Genomic DNA, 27770 nt, shown 5'->3' with positions numbered 1-27770 from the left:
TGATAAGTCTCATATTTAACATATTATTTTGTGTTCATTTTCGTTCACCCCACATCCTCCAGAGGTTTCCTATGCACTTAACGGATCTCTGCCCTCCTTTTCATTATCAATCTCATACATCGTTTTGCCTACATTGATTTCCTAGTATTTCTCGTAAGTACGTTTTTTTTTTTTTTTTTTTTTTCATTCAATTAGAGATGAGTCTCATATTTAATGTATTATTTGGTATTTTTTTCCATTCACCTCACATCTTCCATAGGCTTCTTGCGTACTTAATGGATCGCTACCCTCCTTTTTATCATCAATCCCGTACATCAATTTGCTTCCACGCCCTACACTACTTCTATTATCGTTTTATTTACGCCATGCGCCATAGAGACTATAAGTGATAATGCACAAAAATTAGATTTAGAAAGATTGACACCTTCGATTATGTGATCTCCAACTGCAGTGATTAAATGCTTGATTTCTTGTAATTGTTATACAGCTTTACAATTCCTAAAATCTTTTATTTTCCGTTATAATCTTGTATCTAACATCATTACATTCTACAGCCACACTTGTAGCTATATATACAAATATCAAATACAAAGAATACATAATTTCTCCCAAATATATCTTGTTTATGGTATCAGAGACTGCAAAGCTCCAATGAGCCGATCCTCCTTACTACTATGGCTGTCAATAATATCTCTGTTTCCTCTAATCCTCAAAGCACTATGCCTCTTGTTGCTGTAAACATTGTTGCCCAGCTTCCCCACAAGCTGATACCTACCAATTTCCTGCTTGGCGGTGTCAATTCGAATCTCTACTCATTGGTTATGACCTTATGGGCTATCTTGATGGCAACCTACCATGCCTTTTTCTCAGTGGTGTCTCCACTACTGAACAGGCCGCTGTCAAGATTGCATACTCACATTGGATACGACAGGACAAGCTCCTACTCGACGCCATTCTTGCTAGTGTTTCTGATGGTGTTGTCTCTCATATTGCTACTGCTGAGACATCCATGGAAGCATGGAAGACTCTCACACGACTCTATGCTAGTCGCTCTCGCACTCGAGTTATGCAACTTAAGGAGGACCTCACTCTCCTTCAACGTGGGTCTCGGTCCATCACAAAATATCTTCACTCTGTGAAGAGCATCGCAGATGAGTTAGCACTCATCGATACACCTATGACAAACGACGATCTCATGCTATACATTCTTAATGGTCTTGGCTTGGAGTATCGTGAGATTGTTGCACCAATTCGCACTCGTGCAACCTCTCTTACATTTGAAGAACTCCTTGGCCATGAGCACTATTTGAAACATCTAGAACATGCTTCCAATTCTACTATTATTATAGCTAACGTCTCTCAACGCAAGTACAATAATCACTCCTCTCAAAAGAATGACAAGAAACAAACATACTCTCGACCTACAAATTCTGGTGGCCCTTTTCAGTCCAAGCCCAATGACAACTCCTCTATTGATTCTGTTCAAAGAGGCCGCCAATTAGGAAAGACTTGTCACTTTTGTGGTGGCTTCAATGGCCACACTATAACAGAATGCCGCAAGCTTCGTCCCGTATTGGCACAAGCAAATTGCACAATCATGCCTCAACTTGAAACCAACCATTGGATGCTTGACTCAGGCGCATCTCATAATATCACATCTGAACTCTAAAACATGTCTATGCACTCTGAGTATGAAGAACCTGACGAGTTTTTCATTGGGGACAGCACAGGTTTGAATGTCACACGCGTTGGTTCAACCAATCTCACCACACCTTCCAAAACATTTGCTCTTATAGACCTTTTTTGCATTCCTTCCATTCATCGCAATCTTATCTCTGTTCATAAATTCACCTCATCTCTTACATGGCAAAACTCCCTTTGAATCTCTCACTCATCGCCCACCAAATTATCTCAAGTGCCGCATGTTTGGGTGTCTATGTTATCCATGGCTCAAACCATATAACAAAAGCAAACTTGATCCCAAATCCTCTTGATGTGTCTTTCTTGGCTACTCTTTAACTCAAAGTGCTTACAAGTGTCTCGATATCAAGACCCATCATCTCTATCTTTCCCGTCATGTCGTGTTTGACGAACACACATTTCCCTCTCTCTCAAACTCAGGAGATAAACAGCTTCAACTAACTTCAGGCAGCAACAAACAAACATCGACTGCAGTGGATTTCTTTGGCCCTATCCCACATGTTCCACCAGTTAAGCAAGTGCCTCCATCTCTCACATTACCTGAAGAACATCACTCCCCTGCACTACCAATTTTGCCACATCCATCCTCAAGTATACTATCTCTTTCTCCTTCACAACCTTTACAATCAACCTCTGAAGCATGCACCAATCAATCCATTACAATTGCTACACCCGAACCTTCACCTCCTCATAAGATGACAACTAGATCCATGAACAATATTCACAAGCCTAAACACATGTACCTTGTCACCAAACACTCTCTTCCCAAAATACTTGAATCAACTTGCGTCACTCAAGCACTAAAGCATCCTCAATGGCGCCAAGCCATGTCACAAGAGTTCACAGCATTGGTTAAGCATGGTACATGAGACTTAGTTCTCTCTCAAGCTTCTCAAAATTTAATTGGGTGTAAGCGGGTCTTCCGGATCAAGAGGAAACATGATGGAAGTATCGATAGATACAAAGTTCGCCTTGTTGCAAAAGGCTTCCATCAAAGACCGGGCATTGATTATAAAGAAACTTTCAGTCCCATTGTCAAGCCCACTACTATTCGAACAATTCTCTCAATTACTCTTATGCATCGCTGGCTCATTCGCCAACTTGACGTTAACAACGCTTTCCTACATGGAACACTTGAGGAAAACGTATTCATGGCGCAGCCCCATGGATTTGTTGACACAAATTTTTCTAATTATGTTTGCAGGTTGAAGAGATCCATCTATGGCTTAAAACAAGCCCCACGTGCATGGTACTATAAGCTCAAAGGTGCTCTACTTGATTTGAATTTCACGCAGTCCAAATCGGACTCCTCGCTATTTATTTATCATGCAGGTGGCTATACTATGTACTTCTTGGTCTATGTTGATGATCTCCTTATCACTGGCCGCATCACTTCTCTTGTCCATTAGATCATTACAAACCTCAACAAACGTTTTTCTCTTAAAGACTCGGGACAAGTTCATTTTTTTTTTTTTTTGTATAGATATAATCCCAACGTCTACTGGAATGTTCCTCAGCCAACATCAGTACATACGTAGCCTCCTTGATCGGATTAAGATGGATAGTGCCAAAGATGTCCAAACACCTCAAAGCACAAGTAATACTCTCAAGCTTCAAGATGACACCGATCCTACTTATGCTACCGAATACAGAAAGGTCATTGGTGCACTCCAATATCTATCATTCACTTGACCGAACATCGCTTTCTTAGTCAAAAAATTAGCTCAGTTCATGCACCAATCAATAGCTACTCATTGGACTGCAACCAAACGCATTCTTCGCTACCTCAAACACACCATTCATCATGGCCTTCAACTCAATCACACGAGTGCATCAATACTCCAAGCTTACTCTACCGCTGATTGGGCAAGAAATTATGATGACCAATCAAGCTCCCCAGCTTATCTCATTTTCCTAGGTGATAAATTAATCTCATAGAGCACTCGCAAGCAACGAGCCATTGCATATTCATCAACTGAAGTTGAGTATCGAGCACTTGCAACTACAACATTAGAAATTGCGTGGCTCAAATCCTTGTTGTTCGGGCTTCACTTCCCTCTCTCCAAAACTCCCTTCATATTATGTGATAATATCAAGGCAACTCAACTTAGCCTAAACCCAGTAATGCATTCCAGGGTGAAAAGCACATTGCAATTGACCTTCATTTTGTCCGAGATTATGTCAACAAAGTTTTGCTTGATGTTAATCACGTTTCAATCCATGATCAACTTGCTGACCTTTAAAAAAATAAAACCAACCTTCTAACAAAAGCGATTCCAAAAGCAAGATTTGCTTCACTCAGGTCCAAGATTGGAGTCCTCAATGGCACGTCCATCTTGCGGGGGTGTATAAGTGATAATGGACAAAAATTAGATTTGGACATATTAACACCTTCGATTGCATGATCTCCAGCTGCAGTGATTAAATGCTTGATTTCTTGTAACTATTGTACAACTTTACAATTCCTAAAATCTTGTATTTTCCGTTACAATCTTGTATCTAACATTACATTGTACAGTTGTATCTATATATACAGATATCAAATACAAAGAATACATAATTTCTCTCAAATATATCTTGTTTAGACTCCTTCTGTTGGGTCATCACTCGTCAGTCAGATCCTCAAGTCTCATCCACATGGCCGTCAACTTGATCTTATTTTTCAAACTCAAGATGGCTTCTTCATCATCATCTTGAGTTTTGAGAATGTTAAAATTTTACCATACTTATGAGAAAAGATATTTGCAACTGTGAATTATACAACTGCTACATAATCGTTTTGAAAAAAATAAATAAAATATAGAGCTCACATGAAAAAAATTAATTTTAATAATAAATCTCACTCTTTTTTAAAATAATTACGCGACGTTTACATATTTCACAGTTGTATATAGAATTATTTTTTTAATATATATATGATAATATATGACTTATTTTATACTATATTTAGTTTATTGTCTAAATTAATTGGTATTATTGATTTATTATGTTTTCATGCTGTCTCTGACCTCGTTGACCTCCTTTACCTATAAATGAGGACAGATATTATGCATTCACTGACAATTATTGAAAATAATCGTGGACGTTTTCAATCGTTGGTTTGAGTTTGGCTCGTGTTTTCAACGTTGCCTTTTTCTGATCTTCTTCGTTTTTCTCTCTGTAACTTTACTTCATTTGCTCACCTAAATCAGAAGTCAAAATGCAGACTGACTCGCGTTGCTTCATTTGCTTACCCAAAATCTTATTTATATGAACTCAATTGGTGGTCAGAAGTCAAAATGCAGACTGACCCACGTTGTTAAAACAGTATCGATAGAGATCTGATTCCATAGTACTTTGGTAATGTTTAAAAATTGAGTGGTTTGGATTAAGATATAAGTTAAGATGAGTTAAAATGATTTATGAATAGTAAAATAAAAGTTAAATTGTTTATTATATTTTATGTGAAAATTTAAAAAAATTATTTTGAGATTTGAAAAAGTTGAATTGTTTATTATATTTTTTTTTTTAAATTTAAAAAAATTGTAATGATGAAATGAGATGAATTAAGGTAAGTTTTGAATGCAAATGAAACCGTAGAAAATATTCCTGAAAGTGTGTCCAGAAGCCATTTTTTTTTCTTTTTTTTTTTACTTAATGATCAAGAAAGTGTTTTTTTAATGATATTTTGAATTTTTTATTTTTTTAAAAAATGTTTATTGATGATTAAAAAAAATACATAAAAGAATGAAAATAAAAAGATGAAATGTACTTTTCAGAAGACCCATTCAGGACAAATTTTCGGTAGGTATAGTATTACTCTTAAAGCTTTAACTTTATTATGTAATGAAAAATAATAAGAAAAGAAACGGCAAGGCATTGAACAATGATATTTATAATTATAGAGTGTGTAAGTATTGTGTATTTTTTTAAAAAAATAAATAAATATAATATGTACATAATTAATTTTTTAATAATAAACTTATTTTTTTAAAAAATATATATATATAATATTTATACAATTCAAAATTATATTTAACATTACTCTAAAACTAAGCGCTCGTATACAATCGTGTGCTGCCAGCCTCCCACCCCTCCTTCCTCTGTCCTATTTGGATTTTCATCAAGAAATCACTCCTTGAATTCTGGATTCAGGCAATTGGAGAAGTTAAAAGTATGAAGTCATAATTTGCAACTGAGAAGCTAGCTGGCAAGTTGTCCACTGAAGTTTATTTTTGCAATTTGCTCAATGTTCACGAGAATCTGAAAACAGGTGGCATATTCTGTCTGCAAAGCTAATCAAAAAGCAAGCAAAAGACAAAAGGACAAAGCACCAAAAAAAGAAAAAGAAAAAGCTCTCCATCAAACCAAAGTTAGATGATGAGTAGGCGGTGGTGAATTAGACTGCCGGATTGGTATCTGAACAAATGTTTTCATTATTTGGGGATTAAGCAACTTCAGAATATGCTAATCCCATGTCACGAAGGCAAAGGCCGCCGCCTTAGGACACGCGCCCACTTCTCTATGGTTGTGCTAATATTCATAATTTTTAGGTCCATCACCGTACTTGAATGCATTAAAATAGTTGCAATTATCTGTGTATAGCAAATTACAATACGCAGTTTGATGACCCACAGAAATGACATCTCATAAATAAATTATTAGTGTCAATTGCAATACCTACACACCTGCGGGCCCATCTTTCTCTTATCTATTCCAAAGTTATTTTCCAAAAACCTTAAAAACCATAAAAAAAAAAAAAAAAAAGGGAAGAAAATGGGTTGGGTGAAACAATCGAGTTCAGCCACTCGTTTTAAGTTGGTGAAGGGGTTGGTTTGAGAGTCCGTCCACGCTGACGCGGGAATATCAACATGCGTTTGGACTACGGCTGAATTAGTCAGAGAAATTATAAACAGCCTTGATTCTCGCCTCCGTCTCTCTTACCCACTTCTTGTTATCCAACAAGCAGCGTGAATACCACTCATAAACACGTTAATATGATTAGAAGTACATGAGTAGTACCAACTCGCACATCAAATGCAGTCCAGCGACGACCTCGTCTAACTTTCAAAACTTGACAACATTGACCAATTGCCGTCTTGGCCTGCACAAACTTCGGTTCTTCTTCTTCTTCTTCTTCTTCAAAGCGGACACACAAATGAGAGAGAGAGAGAGAGAGAGAGAGAGAGCGATTATATCATATTGCTTTTTCCTGAAGAAATATTGGCTTTTCTGATATCATAATTGAGTTTCGAGTCCCCAGATATTTCATTCCGAAAGCAAGTCAGCTAGCCTGTACTCCCAAATTTGAGCTAAAACAATCCCTTAAAAGGGAACTTTACTGAAAAAAAAGAACAAGCAAGCATACCCACATAAATTCCGTCCAGGGTCGAAGCCAACTTGTTTAGCCAAATACAACACGAACAGGAACTTAAAAGGACAAAAAAAGAAAAGTACACACACTTCCAATAGGATAGAGCCATAGATGGCATCACTGTTATTCCCAGATTTTTCCTCTACCAGCAAGATAATTGATATAAACAATTTCAAGGTAGAACACGCAGAAAGCTCCAGCTGTACTTTCCTACAAGGCATCCAGAAATATTTGACATATGCATATGCTCTGTCTGCATAAACAATGCTCCCTTCTTTTTTATTTACCTGTAATAAGAGTAAAAGCAATGCTCTCTTCTCACACTTCAAAGACCAACACGAGTCACCATCCATACCTTGTATACTTTCTTTGATGTCTATGGAGTTGCTTCATCTCTTTCGCTTTGAACTTTTCTGTAGTCTTTTAAATGAACCACTAAACTCCTCCATGTGGTCACGGTCATCTCAAAACCCTTCAACAGAACTATGGCACGTCTTCAATAAAACTTGTATCAAAGGCCCTTATACCACAACAAACCAGCATAACATAATTATGCTGGCTATAATACAAATATCATATATCCACGGCTACGAAATTTGCTTACAAGTTTCTTTTTTTTTTTTTTTTTTTCTTTTTTTTTTGGTTTAAAAAGATCAAGACTCTTCCCTGATGCATTTCTCTCAAAATACTACACCTTTACGAAACAAGACCTAGGAAGTAGTATCTCTAATTAAGGAATAGACCCAGTAATTTGGGTGCAAAGCTTTTAAAAAAAATAAAAAACTAGGGCACATAGAGCATCTTATAGCCGCCAGGCTGTAGGAAATTGAGCAGTCTAGTAGGTGACCTTACCCAAAGAGAGTTTTCATTCTATAGATGCCAGCTACTTCCAGCAAATAAAGCTGTGAAACAAATAGCAGAGCCCTACTTACTTTCAAAAGTGACCAGTGTTCCTCCAGTCATCAGGTCCAACTTAATGACGATACCTCTAACCATCTTAAGGCGCCACTATTTTGGTGCCAAAACTGATCTTATATTGATCAAGGACCAGTTTCGATAGCTATATCAGTTTAAGTCTCTGCAAGAATAATGTTAATCGGTTGCCATCCCGAGTGATGATGAATAATCCATCTCTTCACGGAAATGACCATATTCAAGATCTGGAGTACATCACCCAAAGTATGCTCTTCTAAGCATTCTTTCCTTAAGGTCAAAGCTGCTTCATATCTTCATAAATCAAATAGTTTAGAAGTTAAAATTCACTAATCGAGGAAAACAAAGTAGCAAAAGAATTATCAAACACCTCTCTCTACCTGCATTGAGAAGCCATCATCTTTGATCTGCCAGCTGAGGAAGTAAGAAACTTCTGTATGCCATCCCATGTTGATTTTGAGTAGTGCATAGGATTACCACCTATAGGGTTCACACACTTCCATAATCTTCCATTTTTACCAACATACAGCTGCACTGCACCTAGGTTCTGTTTCACTACCATATTTTGCTCAATTGCGTAATCCAAGGCCTTCTTTACATCAGTATCACGATGTTTCAGATCTCCATAGCGTATGCAATCAGTTATGTTTGCTTCAGTAGGCATAATTTTTTCGATTTTCAGGGTGTTTAATGCAAGTAGGATGACACCAATAAGGCCTTGCACATAGTCAGAAGGTGGTGAATGTCCTCGAGATCCCCAGCCACCATTGCTAGGAACAGCATTCATTGGAGAGGATACAGGTGGGGAATATCCAGAACCATGAGGAAACCGGTTGTTCATAGCATCGTGATGAAATGCCTGGCCACCCTGCAGGCTATGGCTTTTTTGTTGTGCATTTATACGTGCTGAATATGGAGATTCAGTAGAGTTAGGCCTTAATTCTTCTCCACTTCTGTGCTGGCCATTAGGAGGGTTTTGAACATAGCTGGGGTATTCAGGGATATTTAGCCTACCCAAATCAGGCATATTCATATGTGGAGCTGGAAAATATCCGGGGCCATTAGGTCGAATTGGGCGAAAACCATGAACATGAGAATTTGGATGATGCGAATTCTCCGGTCCAAAAGAAGGTTGCATATGGGGATTGTTTGGCCTCAAAGAATGAGGATATTGATTTTGTGGATTTCCTAAGAAATTATTGCCATTACTCCCTGAAGTGTCAGAACTGCCAGGAAAGAAATTTGGTGTAGACCGACTTGCAGGGACTACAGGCTCACTGCTACCAAAGAATTCATGTGGGGCTTTCTTTAACTGCTTTGCTTCTGTATAATCTGGTTGGTAAGGATAATTGTTGTTTCTACTCTCTTGAATCGACACTGGCACGCTTGAGGCCCTGGGTATGTTTGGCTGATTTACGGTTTTTCGGCTAGATTTTCCTTTATTTTTTATATCACCAACCCTCCCACCACTGGAAGGCCTTTGATTTCCCGAAGAAAAATTTTCAGAATTGACGAACATACTAGGTTGGCTTAATTGAACAGGTTCAGAAACTTGGTATTGCAACGTTTCATGATTCGAGGAGGTATGGTGACCATTAGCAATCTGTGATGACTCACCACTCGAAAGTGGGGATCCTCCAGCAGAGAGGCTGGTCCAGAGCCATACAGTTTTTGCCGCAGCAATGAGAGGTGCAGATGCTTTATGAGGTTGCGCTAGAAGAATATTATATCTCCTCATGCGTAGTTGATGGAGTGCATTAGAGAAATCCCTGTCACCAGAAATTAGCATGAAGTTTGCAGGAGCAGGGTTGTCCACTGCCCAGAACAGCATATCAACTAAAATCTTCTTATCACTTGCATCTTTTACACCTGTTGCATACCATAACGTGTCAACATAAACAAATACACATGCAAAGATCTCACAATCATAGATTATAGTCCGTCAAATGGGGAAATATATAACAATAGGTTTGCAAGAGTTAGGAAAGAAAATTCACTGACTTAATAAAAAAGAAAAGAAATGCAAAGAAACAGCCAAAGGGAACAGATGATCCATGTGAATTTGCAACAATTACAAATATTCGAAAACAAATCAACGCCTGCTAATCAAGTTAGTAGTTACATAACGAATAATAAATAATCATCTATGACTCTAACCTTAATTGAGCACACGCACATGTATAGAAAATTCAAATCAACAGAGAAAATGAAAAATCGATGAAAATATTAAAGAGCACCATGGCAGAACAAACAATCCTAACCCTAATTTGCAACATCAGGGTTCACCGCCAAAATGAAACGGAAGTACAATTTCAAGAATTATCAATAAAACTATAATCGAACGTAAAACGAGATTTTAGGATAAACTAGTTGAGTTAAAAGCTAAGCCATGACATACATAGTTACATGAATCGATAACAAAGTGGCAGAAATGCTAAAGACTTGCATAATAGGTGCCAAATAAATCACGCGCACGTAGTTAATTTTAAACTCAAAAGGGGGGAAAGAAACCAAATGCTTAGTACAGAAATCAATCCGAAGAAATGAAAAAACGATGAAAGAAACGCAAACAGCTCACAAGAAAATCGAGATCTTTAATGATTAGAAAGAATATATTCTCCCACAATCAAAATCAGAATCGTGGAAGAACTCATACGTAGAAATAGACCAGGGTTAAGGGCGGAGGGAAGAATACCGGTAGGGACGTGGTTGAGGGCGATGCCGGTGCTGGAGAGCGCGTGCTGGACAGAGGGGGGGATGCGGGTGGTGTCGCAATAGGCGGATATGGAGATGGGGCCACAGTAGTTCATCTTAATGAGCGCAGAGCTGATATTCTGAGCGATCGAGTGCGGATCGCAGCTCTTGGGAACCTGGCAGTTCTCTATGTCCCACCACACGGACGTCTTCGCTCCAACGTACTGCGTTTCCGCCAACGCCGACGAAGAAGACGTCGTTGCGCTGGCTCCGCTTCCGTTCACATCTCCGACCATTCTCGGCGCAAGCTAGATAGCGGCTCAAGAAAGCATATATCACTTCTTACTTTCTGTCTTTGTGTCTTCTTCTTTCTTTCTCTATAATAGGAAAGGCAGAGCCGCCTCCTCTTCTCTCTTCCCCTCTCTCTCCTTTCTCTCTAGGTCTGTGTAAACTAATTTTCTGAGTCGCTGGGGTGTGGTGCGGGCAAATTAGAACCATATTCTACGGAAGGGGCCCACGTGTAATAGTTCCGACGGGCCTATAAGCCCGCTTACGTGTAGATAACTTTTCTTCTTTTTTTTTGAAAGACATGCCGTTCGACTTGCCCTAGCAACAGGACATATGGAGCATCTTTTACGACAGATCAGCCTGCATCTCTTTTTGTAGTACCGAAAGTAGTAGAGAGAAAATAATTCTATTAATTGATGTGATGTATTTTAAATAATTTATTTTATTAATATAAAAAAATTAATTATATAACTCATTAGATTTGTTTAAAAAAGTATTATTTATATCCTTCTATATTTATAATTTTTCTCCTCTACCACATTAGGGTCTTGGATGAAACAAACAGAATCTTTACAATAAATCAGTATACACTCGTATATAAAAGATGTTCCGTGAAAAATATATAATTTCCACATTGAAGAAAAGGAGGACTTGGTGGTACTTTGACTGGCTACTTTCTTGCAATTCTTTCTCTGCTTCTAGGATGTATGGCTACTAAGCTGGCTTCTCCCAAGATGAGACACCCTCGAGTGAGGAATCAAAGAAGCTTCTTCATCCACATCTGAGTCAGGAAGAGAACCAATCCTTCCACCACTGTTGTTGTTCGCCTCGCCGTTGGGGACATATACATCAGATGTCTTCTTCTCCATCTTCAACTCCTGCAATGTTCGGAGGAGACAAAACGAATAGAACTAGATAATAACTTGAATTGTACAACCAACCATTCAAGAAACTGCTTGGCACTAGATAATTTTTACATCTTTCCTTTAACCAAAACATAAAAGAACCGTGGTTCCACTGCTTAATCTTCCTCTTTTAACAAAACTTGACGATGTAAAATCAGTTCAATCAGATAGCCAGAGTTATAAAGTGGATGTTTAGTTGGAGGTAGCAATCTTAAGATTATGTGCTTGCTCCTGGGCAATAACCTTCATACGGAAATAAGATGGGAGGTCACTCGCCATGGCAGACATTAGTTTTCTAAGACGGTCATCATCGTAATGGTTCTTGCAAAGTATCATCAAATGTCGGGGAAAACTTTATAGAATTCCTAGGAATAAGTCATAAATTAGGAAAGAATATGAGATCACTCAACCTAAAATATTTTTTTGATAAGTCTCAACCTAAAATATTACAAGAATGGCATAGAATATTGACCTTTATCACACTGTCTGGGAGACTCTCGGGAGAAAGTTGAGATGTACGAGCATCTCTGACCTTCAAGTAGTTATACACGATGACACCACAGAGAGCTGCAGCAAGATGGAAGTAGTTCAGTAGGTCGTACCAACTAGAAAGTTTTAACAGTTGAAACTAATAGCAAACCAACAATGTACCTATTGCATAACCAATTATATTGAGGCTAGTGATAATAGACTCGGGAAATAGAGCAGTTGAAAGGGCAATGAGTATCCAGTCTTTCAAAACTCCCGCAACACGGATAGTTACAGCTCCGGTTCTTCCAATTACTAAGAAAATTGAGAAGTTCAAAGCTAGAGCACAAAGTGCGTTTGAGAAGAATATCCAAAAATTGAACTGAATCTGTGAAACTTCCATTACAGGCTTCTCCAGAAAATACCAAGGAACAAACAAAAAGACAAAGCTGCACGTGAAAGAGGCTGAGAATCAGTAATTTATGCAAACAGCATAAATAATTTAAAATTGTCCCCCACATTGCATGTCAATTGATTTATCTGGAAGCATATCCACAGCAAGTTTAATTTTTTTTTTCAGAGACTCCTAAAATATTCTTTTCCATGATGTAGTTGCTGGATTGGACTTTCCTCAAAGTTCAAATAAATACATGCAAGCCAAAGGACAATGCATGATGATAGCACAATCCAAGGGAGTGCCACGAATAAATTGCTGAATCCCGTCATTTTCAATATAATAGCAATAAATAAATATCAGTAAGTGATAAAAATAAATAAATAAATAAATAAAGGTCAAGAGCCACCAGATAACAATTCAGAGTAATGGTTAATAAAGACCTGCATATACAGGGATGCATATGAGTGATCTGAGTTTAAGAATAAAAAAAGGCCCAGGAAGGGCAAAAATGACATAAAACTATAAAAGCAGTTAGGAGGTGCATGATTGCCAGGGATGTAAGATAAAATAATATGGCTTTAAATTGAATGAATTGCGAAAAAGGATTGATGAATCCTCCAGTTAGCGGGGCTTTAGCTCCTAACAAGGTTGAGCTATTTAAAGACCAGAACACCATATAAGCACCATTCGTGCTTGAATCAACATCTTAAACTCATAAATAGAACTCCTATTTAAAGGTTCCAGATATGTGAGAATAAGATACCTGCAAGGTGCTATGTAATATAGGCTGGTGATAGGATTTAATGTTAAGCCCTTCTTTTGAAGAAGAACTTGTGTTAAGACCAGCCTGAGAGCCTCACCAAACATCCCCATAACTTGATAAGCTGTACCCAGCACGTTAAAATGAATTTCCCCATATGAGGAAATGACGACTCCAACACTGACCAGCAGCATGTTCAAGAACACGTCACACCTTAATTTGTCTGTGCCACAGACAACTGCCGTCAGGAATGTCGCCACTGGCACTGTGAAATCCAGATTTTAAGCAGCGTTTAGCCATTCAGTAGTTTACAAGGCATGCCAATGATATACAAACACATAATATTAACATACTCAGGGCTTTAAGCATTTGGATGAAGGCCACAGAAATGTACAGGTAAGCAGTGTTGCCAAACCTGTATAGACACAGAAAATGCATTTAGTACTTGGAATCTGAATTTTTTATATAAGAATACTGGGAATATATGAATTAACGATAAATACATGCCATTATGGATATGTTAAACATAAGTTACACATGAGACATTATTAGTGAAGACAAATCAACATAACAATGCAAAAGCAAGTATTCAAATTATGAACACCTAAACAGATCAAAGTTAACAGAAGAACTGCTTAAAACTTAGCAGGAATGATCTAAGACAGCTTACTAGCAATTATAATCAATTGTCTTCAAGTAACAAAAATTACTTGCACAAAAATAATCTAATCATGAAGATGTTCAGCCCAATTATTTCCATGTGCAACAGGATTTTAAAACGATATGGAAAGAAGATACATTTCTGACCCCACAGTAGGTAAAATGTCAAAGATCATTGTTAACACTAAAATCAATTCAACTAAGCCTTAATCCCAGCCAGACTAGGACCCTAAAAATGAATTCAGAAGTCCTTTTCCAACAAAAAGTATTGATATCTACTAACTAAAACTGATGAACATGAATATGAGACTGCTTTCTACATAATAATGAAAAAACTCACATGAAGCACTACAACAAGTATCCTTGCAATCCAGGAGAACTTGATAGTATTATTCATAGTTGGACCAGCTTAAATTAGTTCTTAATTTCACAGGTGCACGTAGGACAATAGTAAAACAACTGGCTAACATGCCCAAAATTATTGTTTCTTGTCTAAATAAAATAAATTAACAAAAGCCTCAAGATCGTATCCTGGAATTGTCCCCAGCTATGTCAGAGAATAGCATGTGTGCATAAGCTCGTGCCTTATGGGAAACAATTACTGGATTCAATTTCAAACCAGCAGTCTAATTCTACAATATAAGTTGCTTACCATAAACTTGATGCAAAGAACGTACTTATAGGAACGACACATGTTGCATATCTGCAAAGCCAGGACATTACTGAAAAGCAAAAGGTTTTGATGACACAAAAACCAAAAAGTTCATATGACTAGCTTACATTTTGAACGTCATTTTAATAGGAGCAACAACCTGCACCAATTACGCACCAATTAAAAATATCAAACTGTTTGGCCAAAATAGATTTGTATAAAGGAAAAGAATGCAGGACATAGAAGCTATGCCATGGCACAAAGAAGAAATCAAAGAGGGAATAAGAAAGTAAGAAATGAAATGGGATGAGACCTAGTAAAAAAACATTTCAAAAAGTTGGAACAGTAGAGCTTAATCTTCATTTTATCGCTTCATGTCCCTTCATAAAATTTACATCTTTAGGTGGATGGTAGGAAACCAGTGATGAGAAGATAGAAGAGAGCAAAGGCATCACAAGTTTGAACAGACTCCTACCTTGAAAATGCGGATGAGAAAAAATGCAACCGCGCCAGAAAATCCCATATGAATCATAGTGAGGGTTATTGGATACGGAAAATTGAAGTACTTGGTCGAGAGGACCCACTGCATGAATGAGAAGGAGTTAATAGTAATTATCTAATCTAGCAGTTGGGAAATGAGAACCAAATGATAAAAGAAAAAAAAAAGAGCCAACAAATAACCCTGGATAATGTGACAGACATATCAGGAATGCCTCACCTTGTTGTACAAAATAACTCCGGATGAAAGCACTATGTAAACTAGAAGGTATATATAGGTCAACAGATGCTGCTTGCTGACCATCATGCCTGGAATACGAGTCCTACAAATACCCTTCAAAAAAGACTCTTTGCTTTCCAAGCGGCATCAAAGAATACAAGCTTTCCAAATGAAAAATTAGGCTATGCCGCACATATTTCCCCCATATAGACCGGTGCAACTATTGTTGTTGAAGACGAGATTTCCCCTGTTCACCAACGATTACCAACATGCCAATTATCAAAACCAATGCTATCACTGAGATTTCAACGCTTACATCTCTAAACTGACAAAAGCATGCCGTAGGTGATCATTAAATCATCAGTCCAGCATGACTGGCAACCGCAAGATCTTTCTTTAACTATTAAAAAGCAAGGAAATTTTGCAAAACACTTGTTCAGAGTTTTATTCAAAGCAATCGAACAATACGGTTAGAATATGAATATCAACAAGACATTTATCTATAACTAGGACATATTATACTGACAGTGCTTGTAGCAAATAACAATTTCAACTAAACCGCACAGATCCAGATGCCCGTTAGAACCCCATTATCCTCGACATGGAACAATTAATAAATGGAATAAAATTTCTAAGTGTTTCCAAAATTAAAAAGCTAACACCATTATAGACTGAACACCATTATTGTTATAGAAAAAATAAATAATTATTAATTTAACAAAGATAACATAGAATAAAATCGCTAATTATTCGCCAAAACTATAAAGCATTTACTACTAAACGAAATTTTTGTCGTAGCAAGGAATTGAATGTGAATAATGAATAAAAAAACAACTAAGAAATAGTTTACTCATTCACAACTGCGAATCTGATTCGAAAGAAACAATGACGGAGATCACCGAGAGAGAGAGACACAGAGAGAGAGAGAGAGAGAAGATCCTAGAGACTGAAATGGAGATTGAGAGTCATACAACGTTATTTTTTTTCCCGTGTGATAGGGTTTTTGGAGCTCGAGGCCAAAATGGAAGTCGGAGAGATCCGGAGGGACGAGAAATCCGCGATTTTATTCAGCTTTTTTCTTTTTCTGTAATTTTCTCTATAACCACTATTGTCCATGGTCCTTAATAACTGGCAATAACTCAAAACGATGTCGTTTACGTTAATCAAAGATACTTACCGTGACATAATGATCCGTAGCCGTATCTCAGTATCTGAATTGAGAAGGCTGCTCAAGAGAAGTTGAGTTGAGATGAGTTTAATTTTTTATGAATAATAGTGAATTGAGATATTGTAATAAGTTTTATAAATTTATCTAAGATGAGTTTAGATATGTTTAAATATTAAGATGAGTTTAAATATATTTATGAAAAATTGAAAAAGATTGTGAGTCTCATATATAAAAAAATGATGAATTAAAAAATATTGTGTATCTTACGTATAAAGAGATTTTGAATTTAAATGAATTTAGTAATCTGAGAATTAGGTGTTTAAAAATTAAACTCAGTTTAAAATTAATCTAAATTAAATTGATCTTAATTCGATCTAAGTTTAATCTTATTTATCGGATAAACAACATCTTTCGGATTTTAAGAGATAGATATATAATTTTTATTTAAAATTTAAATATTATATTTTATAACTTATTTTATATGTTTATTTTTTAACACTTGAAATAAAATAATTGACAATGAAAAATGTAGCATTAGATTTGCCGTAATATTAATTGCGAGAAAGATTCTTTATCTTGAATTTGTTATCTCATTTATTATCTTTTAATATATTTATTAATATAATAACATGTTAAATAATTAACATATTTGCCGAGAAAATCAGGAAGGAAAATTACGGAGCTCTCTTCTTCAGTTAGGAGTCACATCCATTTGCTTCCATTTGTCAACATGTGTCACATCAATTAATGAATTTCCTTTCATAAAAATCACCACGGAAGAGTGGGTACTGTACAATCCATATGATCCATTGGTTTCCATCTCCCACTTGTAATGGCAAGGACATGTGATTGAGGCCTCATGTAAATCAATCATAAAATGAATTATTATGTTATTTAACAGCCCGTTCACGTCCTTGCCTGTCCATTGCAGCGTTTGTTGTTTGGATAATCTTTTACCATTTTCGCACCGTGGTTTAAGGATTTCTTCTTGTTGTCTGAATTCGAGTCTAGTCTCTGTTTGGTTAGTAGAGACCACTCTATTATTATTTAATATTTTTTTATTTTTTTATCTACTTTTTATTATTTTTTATTACTTTTTATTATTATTTAATATTTTATCATTACTTTTACATCATTTTTTTACTATTATTTACAGATCATTTAAAATCACCTTACTATCCAAATATGGCCTTAAGATGAAGAAATAAAAATAGATAGAAATAAGACTACTATTATTTGCTGTATATTTAATGTGCAATAATTTTTTAAAAAAAATCACTTCATTTAACTATTTTTGCACATGAAGCCCTTTAGATTTGGATAAAAAATTGAGTAGGTTTTTTTTTTTTTTTTTTATAATAATTTTAGAGTTTCCTCATCCATTCCTTTAAGAAGAATGAGAAAATGAGAGGAAAAGAACATAAAATTTTATTTCTCAGAACCATGCCAAATATTGGGGGCACAACAATTTTTTTCCCTATCGAAATTCATCGAGTTGTTTTGCGTAATGGATTAGTAATCTTTTGTGAACTAAGGCTTTCCATAACCACAGATTTTTGTTATAAAGCACGAGTCAAGGTCTTGTCATCTCCATCTTAGAGAGGGAGGAGGAGATATAGCCCAAAATATTGTGATAGTTTTACTACACATAACTTGTTAACTTTAAAAAAAATAATTTTAACACGGCTTATTAACAGAACTTATTATAGTAGGATTCATTATAACTTTAAAAAAATAAAATACAAATAATTTTTTAAAAACGGTGTGTTGGATGTGCAAAAAATAAAACCTATAAATAGATTTTCTCTATTATCATTTAAGAGTAATTCCATAATCCAGATGAAAGGAAAGACCCCCGACCTGCAGCGCCCAGCCCAAAATTATGAACAAATTGATACTGTAAATGATGGAAGCAAATGGAACCTTCTTCAAACAATTTACCACCACCTTCTCAAACAATCTTTCTAATATTTTTATACCCACATGAGAGAGAGAGAGAGAAATCACAAGCTTGGTGTTTCACCAGCGGGTCCAGGCCGAGTATGTAACAGTGGCTGGAGGGCTTTGACTACAATGCTCATGTTCGGCCGGAAGTCAGCTTCATATTGCACACACAATGCAGCAACAGCAGCCATCTGTAAAGCAAGACAAACAATGGGATTGAGATGAGAGTTTAGGGCCAAGTAAGGGTTTGAACTTTGAAGCGATAGATAATTTGCTTTCCATTTTCTTTATATTACGTGCCAACTGCATACTCTTGTTCTGAGTTCTACCTTAACTGTGAGTTAGAAAACAAATGCTGATTCTTTAACTGAAAAAGGGGAGGGGCCAAAGTAAGTACCTTTGCAACTGCCTTGGGAGGAAAATCTCCGTTAAGTCTTGTATCAACACACTGCCTAACCTTGTCTTCGCTAAGTTTTGGTGTAGCCTAAAAAATTTCAAAACCATCCTGAATTCAGGTTCGGTACATGGACAATATATATATATATATATATATATATATATATATATATTTCCTAAAATGAATGAAAACAAAGCAGAGGAGCTAGATGTAAGAAAAGAGTAGTGCAATCCGGTACCCATGTTACTAAACTCTGCTGTCCACGTGGTAAGGTATGATCAACAGGTTTTCTCCCTGTCAAAAGTTCAAGCAGGACAACACCAAAGCTGTAAACATCACTCTTAGCATTCAGTTGTCCAGTCATGGCATACCTGCCAACCACAAGTACAGAATGATAAATGGATGGAGCTCAAGGAATGCAGTCTCATCATGCCATTTGAAAAAAACCAAATGAAATCTCACACCAAGCTTTAATATAGAAATATTTAAGTAGTTTCAGCTAATGCCCAAATTAATTGCAAGAGAGGAAAATGAAGCACTTGCAACCCTTTTTGATGTTGGATTGGCCTCGGTAAAAATTCCGAGGATTCATTTCTTGTCAGGAAATATCTCATAAACCAAAAGAAACACTAAATGAGTTACATAAGCAATGCATATCACGGTTGTTCCATGAAATCTTTGGCAGCCAATTTCATGCAAAGTTAACAAAGATTAGCTTCACTCGTGATCATATATCATATATCAAACAAAAAAGAAAGGGAAATGGAAAACACACATGATGCAACCATAAATTGCTTACTCTGGTGCATGATAACCAAAGGTTCCTAGAACACGTGTTGAATGAAGACGTGCAGCCATATCAGGAGCTTGATTTGACAAATCAAAGTCCGCAATCTTTGCAACATCATCATCAAAGATCAGTACATTGCTGGACTTGATGTCACGATGGATGATATGAGGATTGCTCTTTTCATGCAAGTACTCGAGCCCTTTTGCAGCCCCTACAGCTATTTTAACACGTTGTACCCATGAAAGAACAGGACCAGGTTGTGCTCCTTTAACCCCCTTCCTCCCTACCAAAAAAAAAAATGACAACTCTTAATTCTACTTAGAAACTGCAAATATTTCAGCTCTCAGTTATACTCATTGCATCTTTGAGAAATGGCTCTAAATTACATAAGAAATTTCCTTATTTCAGCATAAGATGTAAGCCAATGCATAAACTAAGATAATGCAGCTAAAAACAATAAACATATGATAAAGGTTTTTTTTTTTATAGGTAAACACGTGATAAAGGTTTTTAACCTCTTACAATTGCAATTCAATTTTACATACCATGTAGAATATCATGAAGAGATCCATTAGATGCAAACTCATAGGCAAGAATGCGAGAATTCCCATCAATGCAGTAACCAAGCAACTGGACAAAATTTTCATGCTTCAGCCTTGAAACCATAGAAACCTGTAAAGTGGAACATTGATTAACACAAAGCTTAACCCAATTTATCGACACAGCAAAGATAGTAATACAATTGCCTAAACCTGGGCTAAAAATTCCTCATCGGGTTGTTTGCTGGCATCTAACTTCTTGATTGCTGCAGGCTGCCCACTTTGAAGAACCCCATGATATACTCTTCCATAAGAGCCCTCTCCAATTAAAGCACCTGTACCAAAGTTCTCTGTAATTTCCTTTAGTTCATCCACTGGTATGGCAGGAACTTCGATGGGCTGGACTTTCACAGTTTGTGCACCCTTGGGTGCAGTGTCTGATGTATGATAGCCTCCATCATTTCCTGCGGGATAAAATTCAGTTCAGATTACAGTGACAAAATCAGTAATTGGGAAAACACATGCAAATAAAACAAAATCGAAATACCAAAAGAAAAATAAAAGCAACAAAGAATCATTATTTTTTTTTATCGGTACCTTTTATTTTTACAAATCTTTATTATTACAAAGAATCATTATAAGAATGAAGCATGCATGTCTCAGAAAATGGATTTAAGCTGTATAAACACATACAGCTTAAAACCCAAGTCTCCAACCAATCCGGCCGGTGCATTTTAGAATATATCAATTCAGATAGTGATTGTATAGATCCAGTAATTCATTACAAAGTTACTTGAATTGATATAGTCCTGATGCAATAACTCTGGCTTGGCTGGCAGAATTACCTGCTGAAGTTTTCACCGGGTATGGACCTCCGCTTTCAGCAGCTTTATGGACATCATCTTCTTGACAACAACTAAAGCAGCTCATGACTCCTTCCCTTAAGTGTACTCCTCTCTAATCCAAAAGTACCAGCTTAAATAAACAGAGAAACAACTCAAGATGACTAGAAGATGATAAATAGAACAGACCGGCAAAAGTGCTTCATGAGAAGTTGATCAGCATACAAATGAGCCATCTCCAAAACAGTTGAAAAATTCAATTAAAATGATGAATACATCAATCTCTTCAAAGAATATGCAATGAAGTTTTTATTATGGTTTAATTGACAGATTTGCAATATCGTAAGTGATGATCGAGATCACCGATTCGTTCTCCTAGTTACACAAGTATACTCCATGTGAAACCACTACTAGTCCTAAAAGCGTAAGTTGATGGGAAAATGTATATTTAATTATTTGTATTATATTCTTAACACTCACCCTCATATGTGGGCCAAACTCCCCCCTCAGTAAGTGGGCCCAACACATGAAATATTTAATTAAATGTGATAGTGTATATTCAGATTCGAACTTAGGACCTCTTTTGATACCCTATGAAACCACCACTTTGTATCAAAAGCTTAAGGATATGGGAAGAGGTATATTTAATTATTTATATTATGTTCTTAATACTCCATACTTAGGACCTTGGTATTTTCCTTCAACTAACAGGATTGGCTTTCAGGAAAAAGAAAAAAGTAATAGTAATGGGAAAATCTCTTCATTTTGCTTCCTTTCATTTTCCTTTGTATATGAGTAAATAATTTATTAAAAAGAAATGCACTGTAAACATTTCACTTCCTTCATTTTTTAAGGTTAAGTCAATGAAAACACGAAGGATATGAACCCATATGCAGGTTCTATTGAGCAACTGAACTATAGGAAAACGGAAATTTAAGAAATATCTTCCTGAGAGTAAATATGATCTTATGACTTCTCATCATACTAATGTTACCAACTTACCATATCAGTGACTTAGCTACAATCTTAGGACTCCCAATCAAATCAAACTAATCCATTCTCGTAAATAACAAGACTAATGTCATAGATCCTTTATTTTCTCTCATATAGCAGACAATCACATAGAATCTTTTCGTAAGGGCATGCAAATAACAGAATTCAGCCTTCCTTTTCTCATAGGTTTAGTGATACGGGAATTTTTATTCAACATAAAACATATCCACCTCAAAGTTGACACACGTGGGCTTCTGCTGTCCCTTATATAGTCACTTTAATACCACAATTTAGTCGCAAACTTGCACATTATGGTTCGAATAATTTCACTTTATATGACCATTCGAAATTTTCCATATTATAGCATCCAATCAATCCACTTCAGCTATCATACACAAAGATTCTGCAGATCAAGACCAATCAGCACCAACAATCAGAACTAAATAAGCAGGGACAAAGATACGTCGAAAACATTTTTTCAAAGAAAGGGTGTAGATCAATTGCATGTTTCACAAAGAAGAACTTATATTGTATTTATTAGTCAGAATCCTTTCAACTACCAATTCAAAGTCGAAATTACTCATAGACGGACTCGTATGGACTAACGAAGCCAAGATTTCTCGAGAGTACAGAGACCGATCCGTACCTGAAGTCAAAGTTAAGGCAATAGCTGCTCGAATCACTACGTGTGTGTGTGTGTAAACTGGGAGATCTCAGCTCCGAAGCTGGCGAAGGGTGCGCAGGATAAGCGGAGATGATCGCGCAGGATAAAGGGGCCGAGGTGCCTTTGTCCAGCTTGCGGCCACTTTAATTGAAATGAAAATACCATGACTTCCGGTTTCCTTTTTTAATAATCATCATTATTACAGGGGTTCTCTCTCACACATCATATCAAACGCTGTCCTTTCCTCCAATCGGTCCGATTGTCGTGTTAAATATGAATTATCTTTAATTTAATAAAATGAGTTAGACGTTTAATTCTATTATTCATGTCAAGTACTCTAATTAAATATATTATATTTTTTAATTCTAAACTGTTAAATTTCATGTCAATGGCTAATCCTTATAAGTTCTACGGATATTCTTAAAAGAAAAATATCCGTGTACTATTTATTAATTTTGATAAAGTAATGTTGGATAAAATTTAAATTGCAAGCTGGTCCGGACACCTTTGTTATTAAAAAATTAAATTAAATTGCACAAGTTTTAAGTAAATTTTTAAAAAATAAATAAATTTCATTAAAAATAATTTGTATATTTTAATGATAAAACATATGTTTTATAAATAGATTATTAGAAATCATTGTTTTTTTTATAATAAAGAAAATTATTAATTTGGGGGTATATAAGGCTGAGTCGAGTTAGCCAGGCTTGACTGCAGTGCCAGTAATACCGGGTCGAATTATGTACGGGTTTTTAAGATACGTGTTAGGGAATGATTGGTTTATCGAGTCGAGTGGGGGTGCTGACTGACAGATCAGCTCACATGAGATTGAACTTGTCTCCTTATAATGGTCCCGCATATGATTGTCTCCTTATAAGCCTATGTCTAGGCTTATTATCGTATTACTATCGTCTACTATCTAAATGTATTTCAAATTTTTTTATTTTTTTTATTATTTTTTTAAATATCTTTTTAACATTCTTAATTATTAAGAAAAAATTAAAAAATATATAACTTTACTAATACTCACTTCCTTAATCATTAAGTAAAATAAAAAATTAAAACAAGATCAAATACAAAAGAGTAGTAAATGAATAGTAATAAAGTAGTAATCTATCATTATTCCCTATTCTATTTACTGAGAAAAAGCTTTTGTAGTTGTAGTGTTGACATGCTATTGGTCAATTATGGAATCGTAGTGCAACTTGTGTACTGTGAACGCATCAAACTTCTCTGATTTGATCAACGAGATTTATTATTTTATTAATTGTGTTGATGGGTAAAAAATGCACAACATGTCAGAAGGGGAGAACAAGTCATTCATGATCTTCTGTGTTGATTCGAGTCTCGATTGGTGTGGTCTGGTGTCCCGAAAGTGGTTAGGTGCAACCGTATGGTGTCGGTGCATACATATATGACTGTGTATAGGAAACAAATGCAGGAAAAGTAAGAGATTGAGATACAGAGATTTACGTGGTTCGGCATAATGTCTACATCCACGGGTGTTTAGGGAGTAGAAATCTAATATAATATGCTTGTTTACAGTCTCTCATAGCCTCTCATTTCTTACTGTACAATAGAGATCTTGAATATATTTGCTGGAGAAGACCCCATCGCTAGAGCTCCCCTTCGAGAGGTTGAAGAAGAAGTCCCTAAGTCGTCTGGCTGCTTGCTTTTGATCTGACCCTCTTCTCGCGTGCGCCTCGGTAGTGGTGAAAGACGTTCACTTTACGTGTCTTGCAACCTCTCTTTTTTCCTACTTTCTGACATCCCCCCTTCACATCCTGACACCTTCACTCCCTTGTCCATTTTTGTTCCCCATTTCCCGCTTCTCTCTTGTCTCCTAGTGGTGGCCTGGTGGGCTGGGCCTGGATATTTTATCCTCTTCAGTTCCCTGTGATTCTTAAGGTCAATTTGTATCAACAAAGACCTTGAGAATTTTTAAGATAAAATATGCAATAGAGGTTGTTTGCAGAAATCCATAAGAAAATAAACTTCGGAAGCGTGTCCTTGGTTTTCCATCCCGCTTGTGTTAAGCGATAAACGCTTTCAAAGGTGTGATTAGGCGGGAGGTGCACTCAACCGTGTAAGATGACGTAGCGGGAGGCATATTCGACCATGAAGCTCGGACGTGGTCGGAGGTGCACTCAACCGCATAAGATGCAAGTGCAGAGCTCGGATGTGGCTGAAGGTGTACTCGGCCGCGTAAGATGCTTAGTCCGACGGTGAGTTTATATGTATATCTGTCATTATTGAAAAGTGTACGTTCATCCGATATTTTTGTTTTCGATTTACTATTACATCTCGTTTATTTTCGCAAATGAGATGAGATGAGTTGTGATTAAAGTTAAAAGTTGAATAAAATCTTGTTAGAATATATTTTTTTAATATTATTTTTATTTTGAGATTTCAAAAAGTTAAATTATTTATTTTATTTTGTGTAGAAATTTAAAAAAATTGTAATGATTAGATTAGATTAGATGAGTTAAGAAGAATTGTAAAAACAAACGAGGCCTTAATGTTAGAATTTGTGTGAAGTAACCCATGCAAAGTGGCGAGAGGGCCCGTCGAACCCCTGGCTCCAACCTTAGGCAGTTCTATAGCCCGTCGACTCGTTCTCAAAGGCAACCTGTGCAAGGTGGTTGTGGAGCTCGGAGGTCCGTTAACTCCGAAGGCTCATTCCCGGAGGTAACCCGCGCAAGGTGATTGAGCTCGGAGGCCCGTTAACTCTGAAGGCTCGTTCTCAGAGGTAACCCGCTGGCAGCGATTATAGCTCGAGTGTGACACTTGGCGCTACTCTAGGGACTCGTATCAACGTGAAGGTCGGCAAGTCAAGGGACTTGTGTTTGAATGGCCGTCTGGGCAAGTCCTAGGACTAGTGTTCGGCCTAAACTTCACGGCAAATCAAGGGACTCGGCTTGTAGCACGAAGGATAGCAAGTCAAGGGACTTGTGTCCAAGGGGCCATCTAGGTAAGTCCTGGGACTGGTGTCCGGCCTGACTTCGTGGTGAGTCAAGAGACTTGACTTGTAGTGCGAAGGTCGGCAAGTCAAGAGACTTGTGTTCGAGTGACCATATAGGCAAGTCCTAGGACTAGTGCCTGGCCTAAACTTCGCGACGAGTCTAAGGACTCGACTTGGCGGCACAAAGGTCGGCAAGTCAAGACTTATGCCCGACTGGTCATGTATCGTGGTGAGGTGACACGAAGATCGACAAGTCAAGGAACTTGTGTCCAATTGGTCGTGTGGGCGAGCCTTGGGGCTCTAGCCTAACCAATGCATCGTGGTGAATCAAAAGACTTGGCTTGGCTGGCGCGAAGGTCGATAAGTCGAGGGACTTGTGTTCAACCATTGTGTTGCAGCAAGTCAAGTGACTCGGCTTGGCCTACAGAGATGCTTGTCTGTGCTGAATTGCTCTACCGGAGTGCGGCGAAGGTTGAAGATGTGTCGATGAGGTCTGTGGGTTGTCATGTTTCGGCGACGAAGAAGATTCGGGTGCTTGCGATGCCAGATAATTTATTCAGAGAGTTTTAGTTGCTATAGTCAATTATTGCTTGATTGAAATCGACAGAGCAGACTTAGAAGAGCAAGTTGGTGGAGCATGCTGAGCGAGCAAGTTGGTAGAACATATTGCATGGGCCATGCAACGTGCGCTGGAGGCAGGGTTGTTCCTTGTTTCTCATTACATGTACCGTGTGTGGCTCATACGTGATGCACGTTCCACATGCGTGGCACATGCTTAAACATTGGTTGTTAGCTGTCGGGAAGTTGCTTGCCGAGTGAGGTGATCGTGCCCTCATGCGCATTAGTGCCAAACAATTTGTCCCAACAAAGTTATATTGGAATGTTTGGGCAGTGCCCGGGCGGGGCTACGTAGCTGGTGTTCCGCACCACAGGAAGCAGTTTTGTTAGCATGACCAAAATCCACACAATTTTCTAGAAAAACAAACCGGGGAGTTTTAGTTGCTCCAGTTAGTTTTTGCTTGAACGAAACTGCCCGCAACTGGTTGCCGCTTCTTCTTCTTTTCCTCTCTCTCTCTCTCTCTCTCTACTGCTGAGTGAATTTCTTTGTGCCGAATGCAACTGATTAGCGAGGGGCATTGTAGCTTCCCATTTGTTGCTTGAGTAGTTGGAGCAAGAGGCTTCATGCCCGAGCAAACTTGGGCTAGCAAATTCTGTCCTAGCATGTTGTGTTGGCAAGCTTAGGCTAGCAAACTCTGGGCAAGATGTTGGGCGAGCTTGTTGGGTTGGTCAGGACGTTCCCATCCGTATTGTCTATGGTCGAGCAACCTGCGGGGTGGTTGAGCAGAGTGGATGCCCGCCATTGTGAGGCCGAGCAAGGTGCACATAGCTGTGTGTGGCAGAGGATCACGTGGTCGTGCATGTGATGGCTAAGAAAAGTGAGAGCCTGCCACTGTGAGGCTGAGCATGGTGCACGTAGCCGCTCATGGCCAGGGATCACATCGTTGTGCATGTGATGGCCGAGACGAATGGGCGCTCACCATGCACTTTGGGGCCGAGCAAGGTGCATGTGCTGGCCGAGAAGAGTAGGCGCTCACCATGCATTGTGTGGCCAAGCAAGGTCTCGAGCCAAAGAGGTGACCGAGCAAGACCTCAAACCAATGGGTGGTTGCCCACAACTTGGTGGGTGACCGAGTTGTTTGGTCTGCGAAGCATACCACCGACGATTGAAATCGCCGACAGGTGCACGGCGTCATGCACCCGTTGCCTCCTATAGCACATGGCATGCACGTCCCCATCGATTGGTGACGTTCCGACCAAGACAAAACATGTTGTCAAGCCACATGGTGGCCACCGACAGTGTTAACAGGCTTAAGGTTAACAGCCGAGAGGCTCACGTTTCTAGCCACAGCGAACACAACATAGTACCATGCTCGGCATGCTC

The 27770-nt window shown here is 37.6% G+C and overlaps 3 protein-coding genes across 6 annotated transcripts; all 3 read right to left on the bottom strand.

Annotated features, from left to right (window-relative positions):
• Nucleotides 1-6832: 6832 nt before the first annotated feature.
• Nucleotides 6833-23080, bottom strand: LOC121260715 (pto-interacting protein 1-like). 4 transcript variants are annotated; one of them, XM_041162705.1, is made up of 9 exons: nucleotides 22849-23080; nucleotides 21213-21324; nucleotides 20581-20831; nucleotides 20374-20500; nucleotides 19838-20111; nucleotides 19277-19409; nucleotides 19039-19125; nucleotides 18683-18832; nucleotides 6833-6872 (listed from the first exon to the last, which is right to left on the bottom strand). In XM_041162705.1, the coding sequence occupies exons 2-8, from the start codon at nucleotides 21295-21297 to the stop codon at nucleotides 18701-18703; spliced, it is 1089 nt and encodes a 362-aa protein (XP_041018639.1). In that variant the 5' UTR covers nucleotides 21298-21324; nucleotides 22849-23080; the 3' UTR covers nucleotides 6833-6872; nucleotides 18683-18700. The 4 variants fall into 4 exon arrangements, with proteins under 4 accessions (XP_041018639.1, XP_041018637.1, XP_041018635.1 ...); XM_041162703.1 differs by having other exon boundaries at nucleotides 6833-6869; nucleotides 18684-18832; XM_041162701.1 differs by lacking the exon at nucleotides 6833-6872 and having other exon boundaries at nucleotides 18481-18832.
• LOC121260713 lies at nucleotides 7066-11151 on the bottom strand. Its single transcript, XM_041162699.1, has 3 exons — nucleotides 10683-11151; nucleotides 8368-9856; nucleotides 7066-8281 (listed from the first exon to the last, which is right to left on the bottom strand). Exons 1-3 carry the CDS (start codon nucleotides 10975-10977, stop codon nucleotides 8125-8127), a joined length of 1941 nt encoding a protein of 646 aa, XP_041018633.1. The 5' UTR covers nucleotides 10978-11151; the 3' UTR covers nucleotides 7066-8124.
• On the bottom strand, nucleotides 11523-16638 carry LOC121260714 (probable sugar phosphate/phosphate translocator At3g17430). Its single transcript, XM_041162700.1, has 11 exons — nucleotides 16501-16638; nucleotides 15846-15929; nucleotides 15530-15776; nucleotides 15287-15394; nucleotides 14940-14971; nucleotides 14812-14862; nucleotides 13853-13914; nucleotides 13503-13764; nucleotides 12526-12791; nucleotides 12347-12441; nucleotides 11523-11847 (listed from the first exon to the last, which is right to left on the bottom strand). The coding sequence occupies exons 3-11, from the start codon at nucleotides 15614-15616 to the stop codon at nucleotides 11668-11670; spliced, it is 1143 nt and encodes a 380-aa protein (XP_041018634.1). The 5' UTR covers nucleotides 15617-15776; nucleotides 15846-15929; nucleotides 16501-16638; the 3' UTR covers nucleotides 11523-11667.
• Nucleotides 23081-27770: the final 4690 nt, after the last annotated feature.

Source organism: Juglans microcarpa x Juglans regia, chromosome 4D (assembly GCF_004785595.1).
Source record: "Juglans microcarpa x Juglans regia isolate MS1-56 chromosome 4D, Jm3101_v1.0, whole genome shotgun sequence".
NCBI classification, from domain to species: domain Eukaryota; kingdom Viridiplantae; phylum Streptophyta; class Magnoliopsida; order Fagales; family Juglandaceae; genus Juglans; species Juglans microcarpa x Juglans regia.
Note: the sequence above shows the minus strand (reverse complement) of the source record. Positions and strands in the feature narration are given on the sequence as shown.

What these genes read in the sequence shown, in the direction of transcription:
- LOC121260713 (XM_041162699.1), bottom strand. Translation starts at nt 10,977, where the DNA reads ATGGTCGGAGATGTGAACGGAAGCGGAGCCAGCGCAACGACGTCTTCT. An exon ending in CCTCAACCACGTCCCTACCG is followed by an intron (nt 9,857 to 10,682) that starts GTATTCTTCCCT and finishes GGTATGCAACAG; the next exon opens with GTGTAAAAGATGCAAGTGAT. An exon ending in ATGATGGCTTCTCAATGCAG is followed by an intron (nt 8,282 to 8,367) that starts GTAGAGAGAGGT and finishes TGATTTATGAAG; the next exon opens with ATATGAAGCAGCTTTGACCT.
- LOC121260714 (XM_041162700.1), bottom strand. Translation starts at nt 15,616, where the DNA reads ATGATGGTCAGCAAGCAGCATCTGTTGACCTATATATACCTTCTAGTT. An exon ending in CCAAATGCTTAAAGCCCTGA is followed by an intron (nt 13,765 to 13,852) that starts GTATGTTAATAT and finishes TGGATTTCACAG; the next exon opens with TGCCAGTGGCGACATTCCTG. An exon ending in TCCCAGACAGTGTGATAAAG is followed by an intron (nt 11,848 to 12,346) that starts GTCAATATTCTA and finishes CGAACATTGCAG; the next exon opens with GAGTTGAAGATGGAGAAGAA.
- LOC121260715 (XM_041162705.1), bottom strand. Translation starts at nt 21,297, where the DNA reads ATGAGCTGCTTTAGTTGTTGTCAAGAAGATGATGTCCATAAAGCTGCT. An exon ending in TTTGGTTATCATGCACCAGA is followed by an intron (nt 19,410 to 19,837) that starts GTAAGCAATTTA and finishes TGTGGTTGGCAG; the next exon opens with GTATGCCATGACTGGACAAC. An exon ending in AGCAGAGTTTAGTAACATGG is followed by an intron (nt 19,126 to 19,276) that starts GTACCGGATTGC and finishes GAAATTTTTTAG; the next exon opens with GCTACACCAAAACTTAGCGA.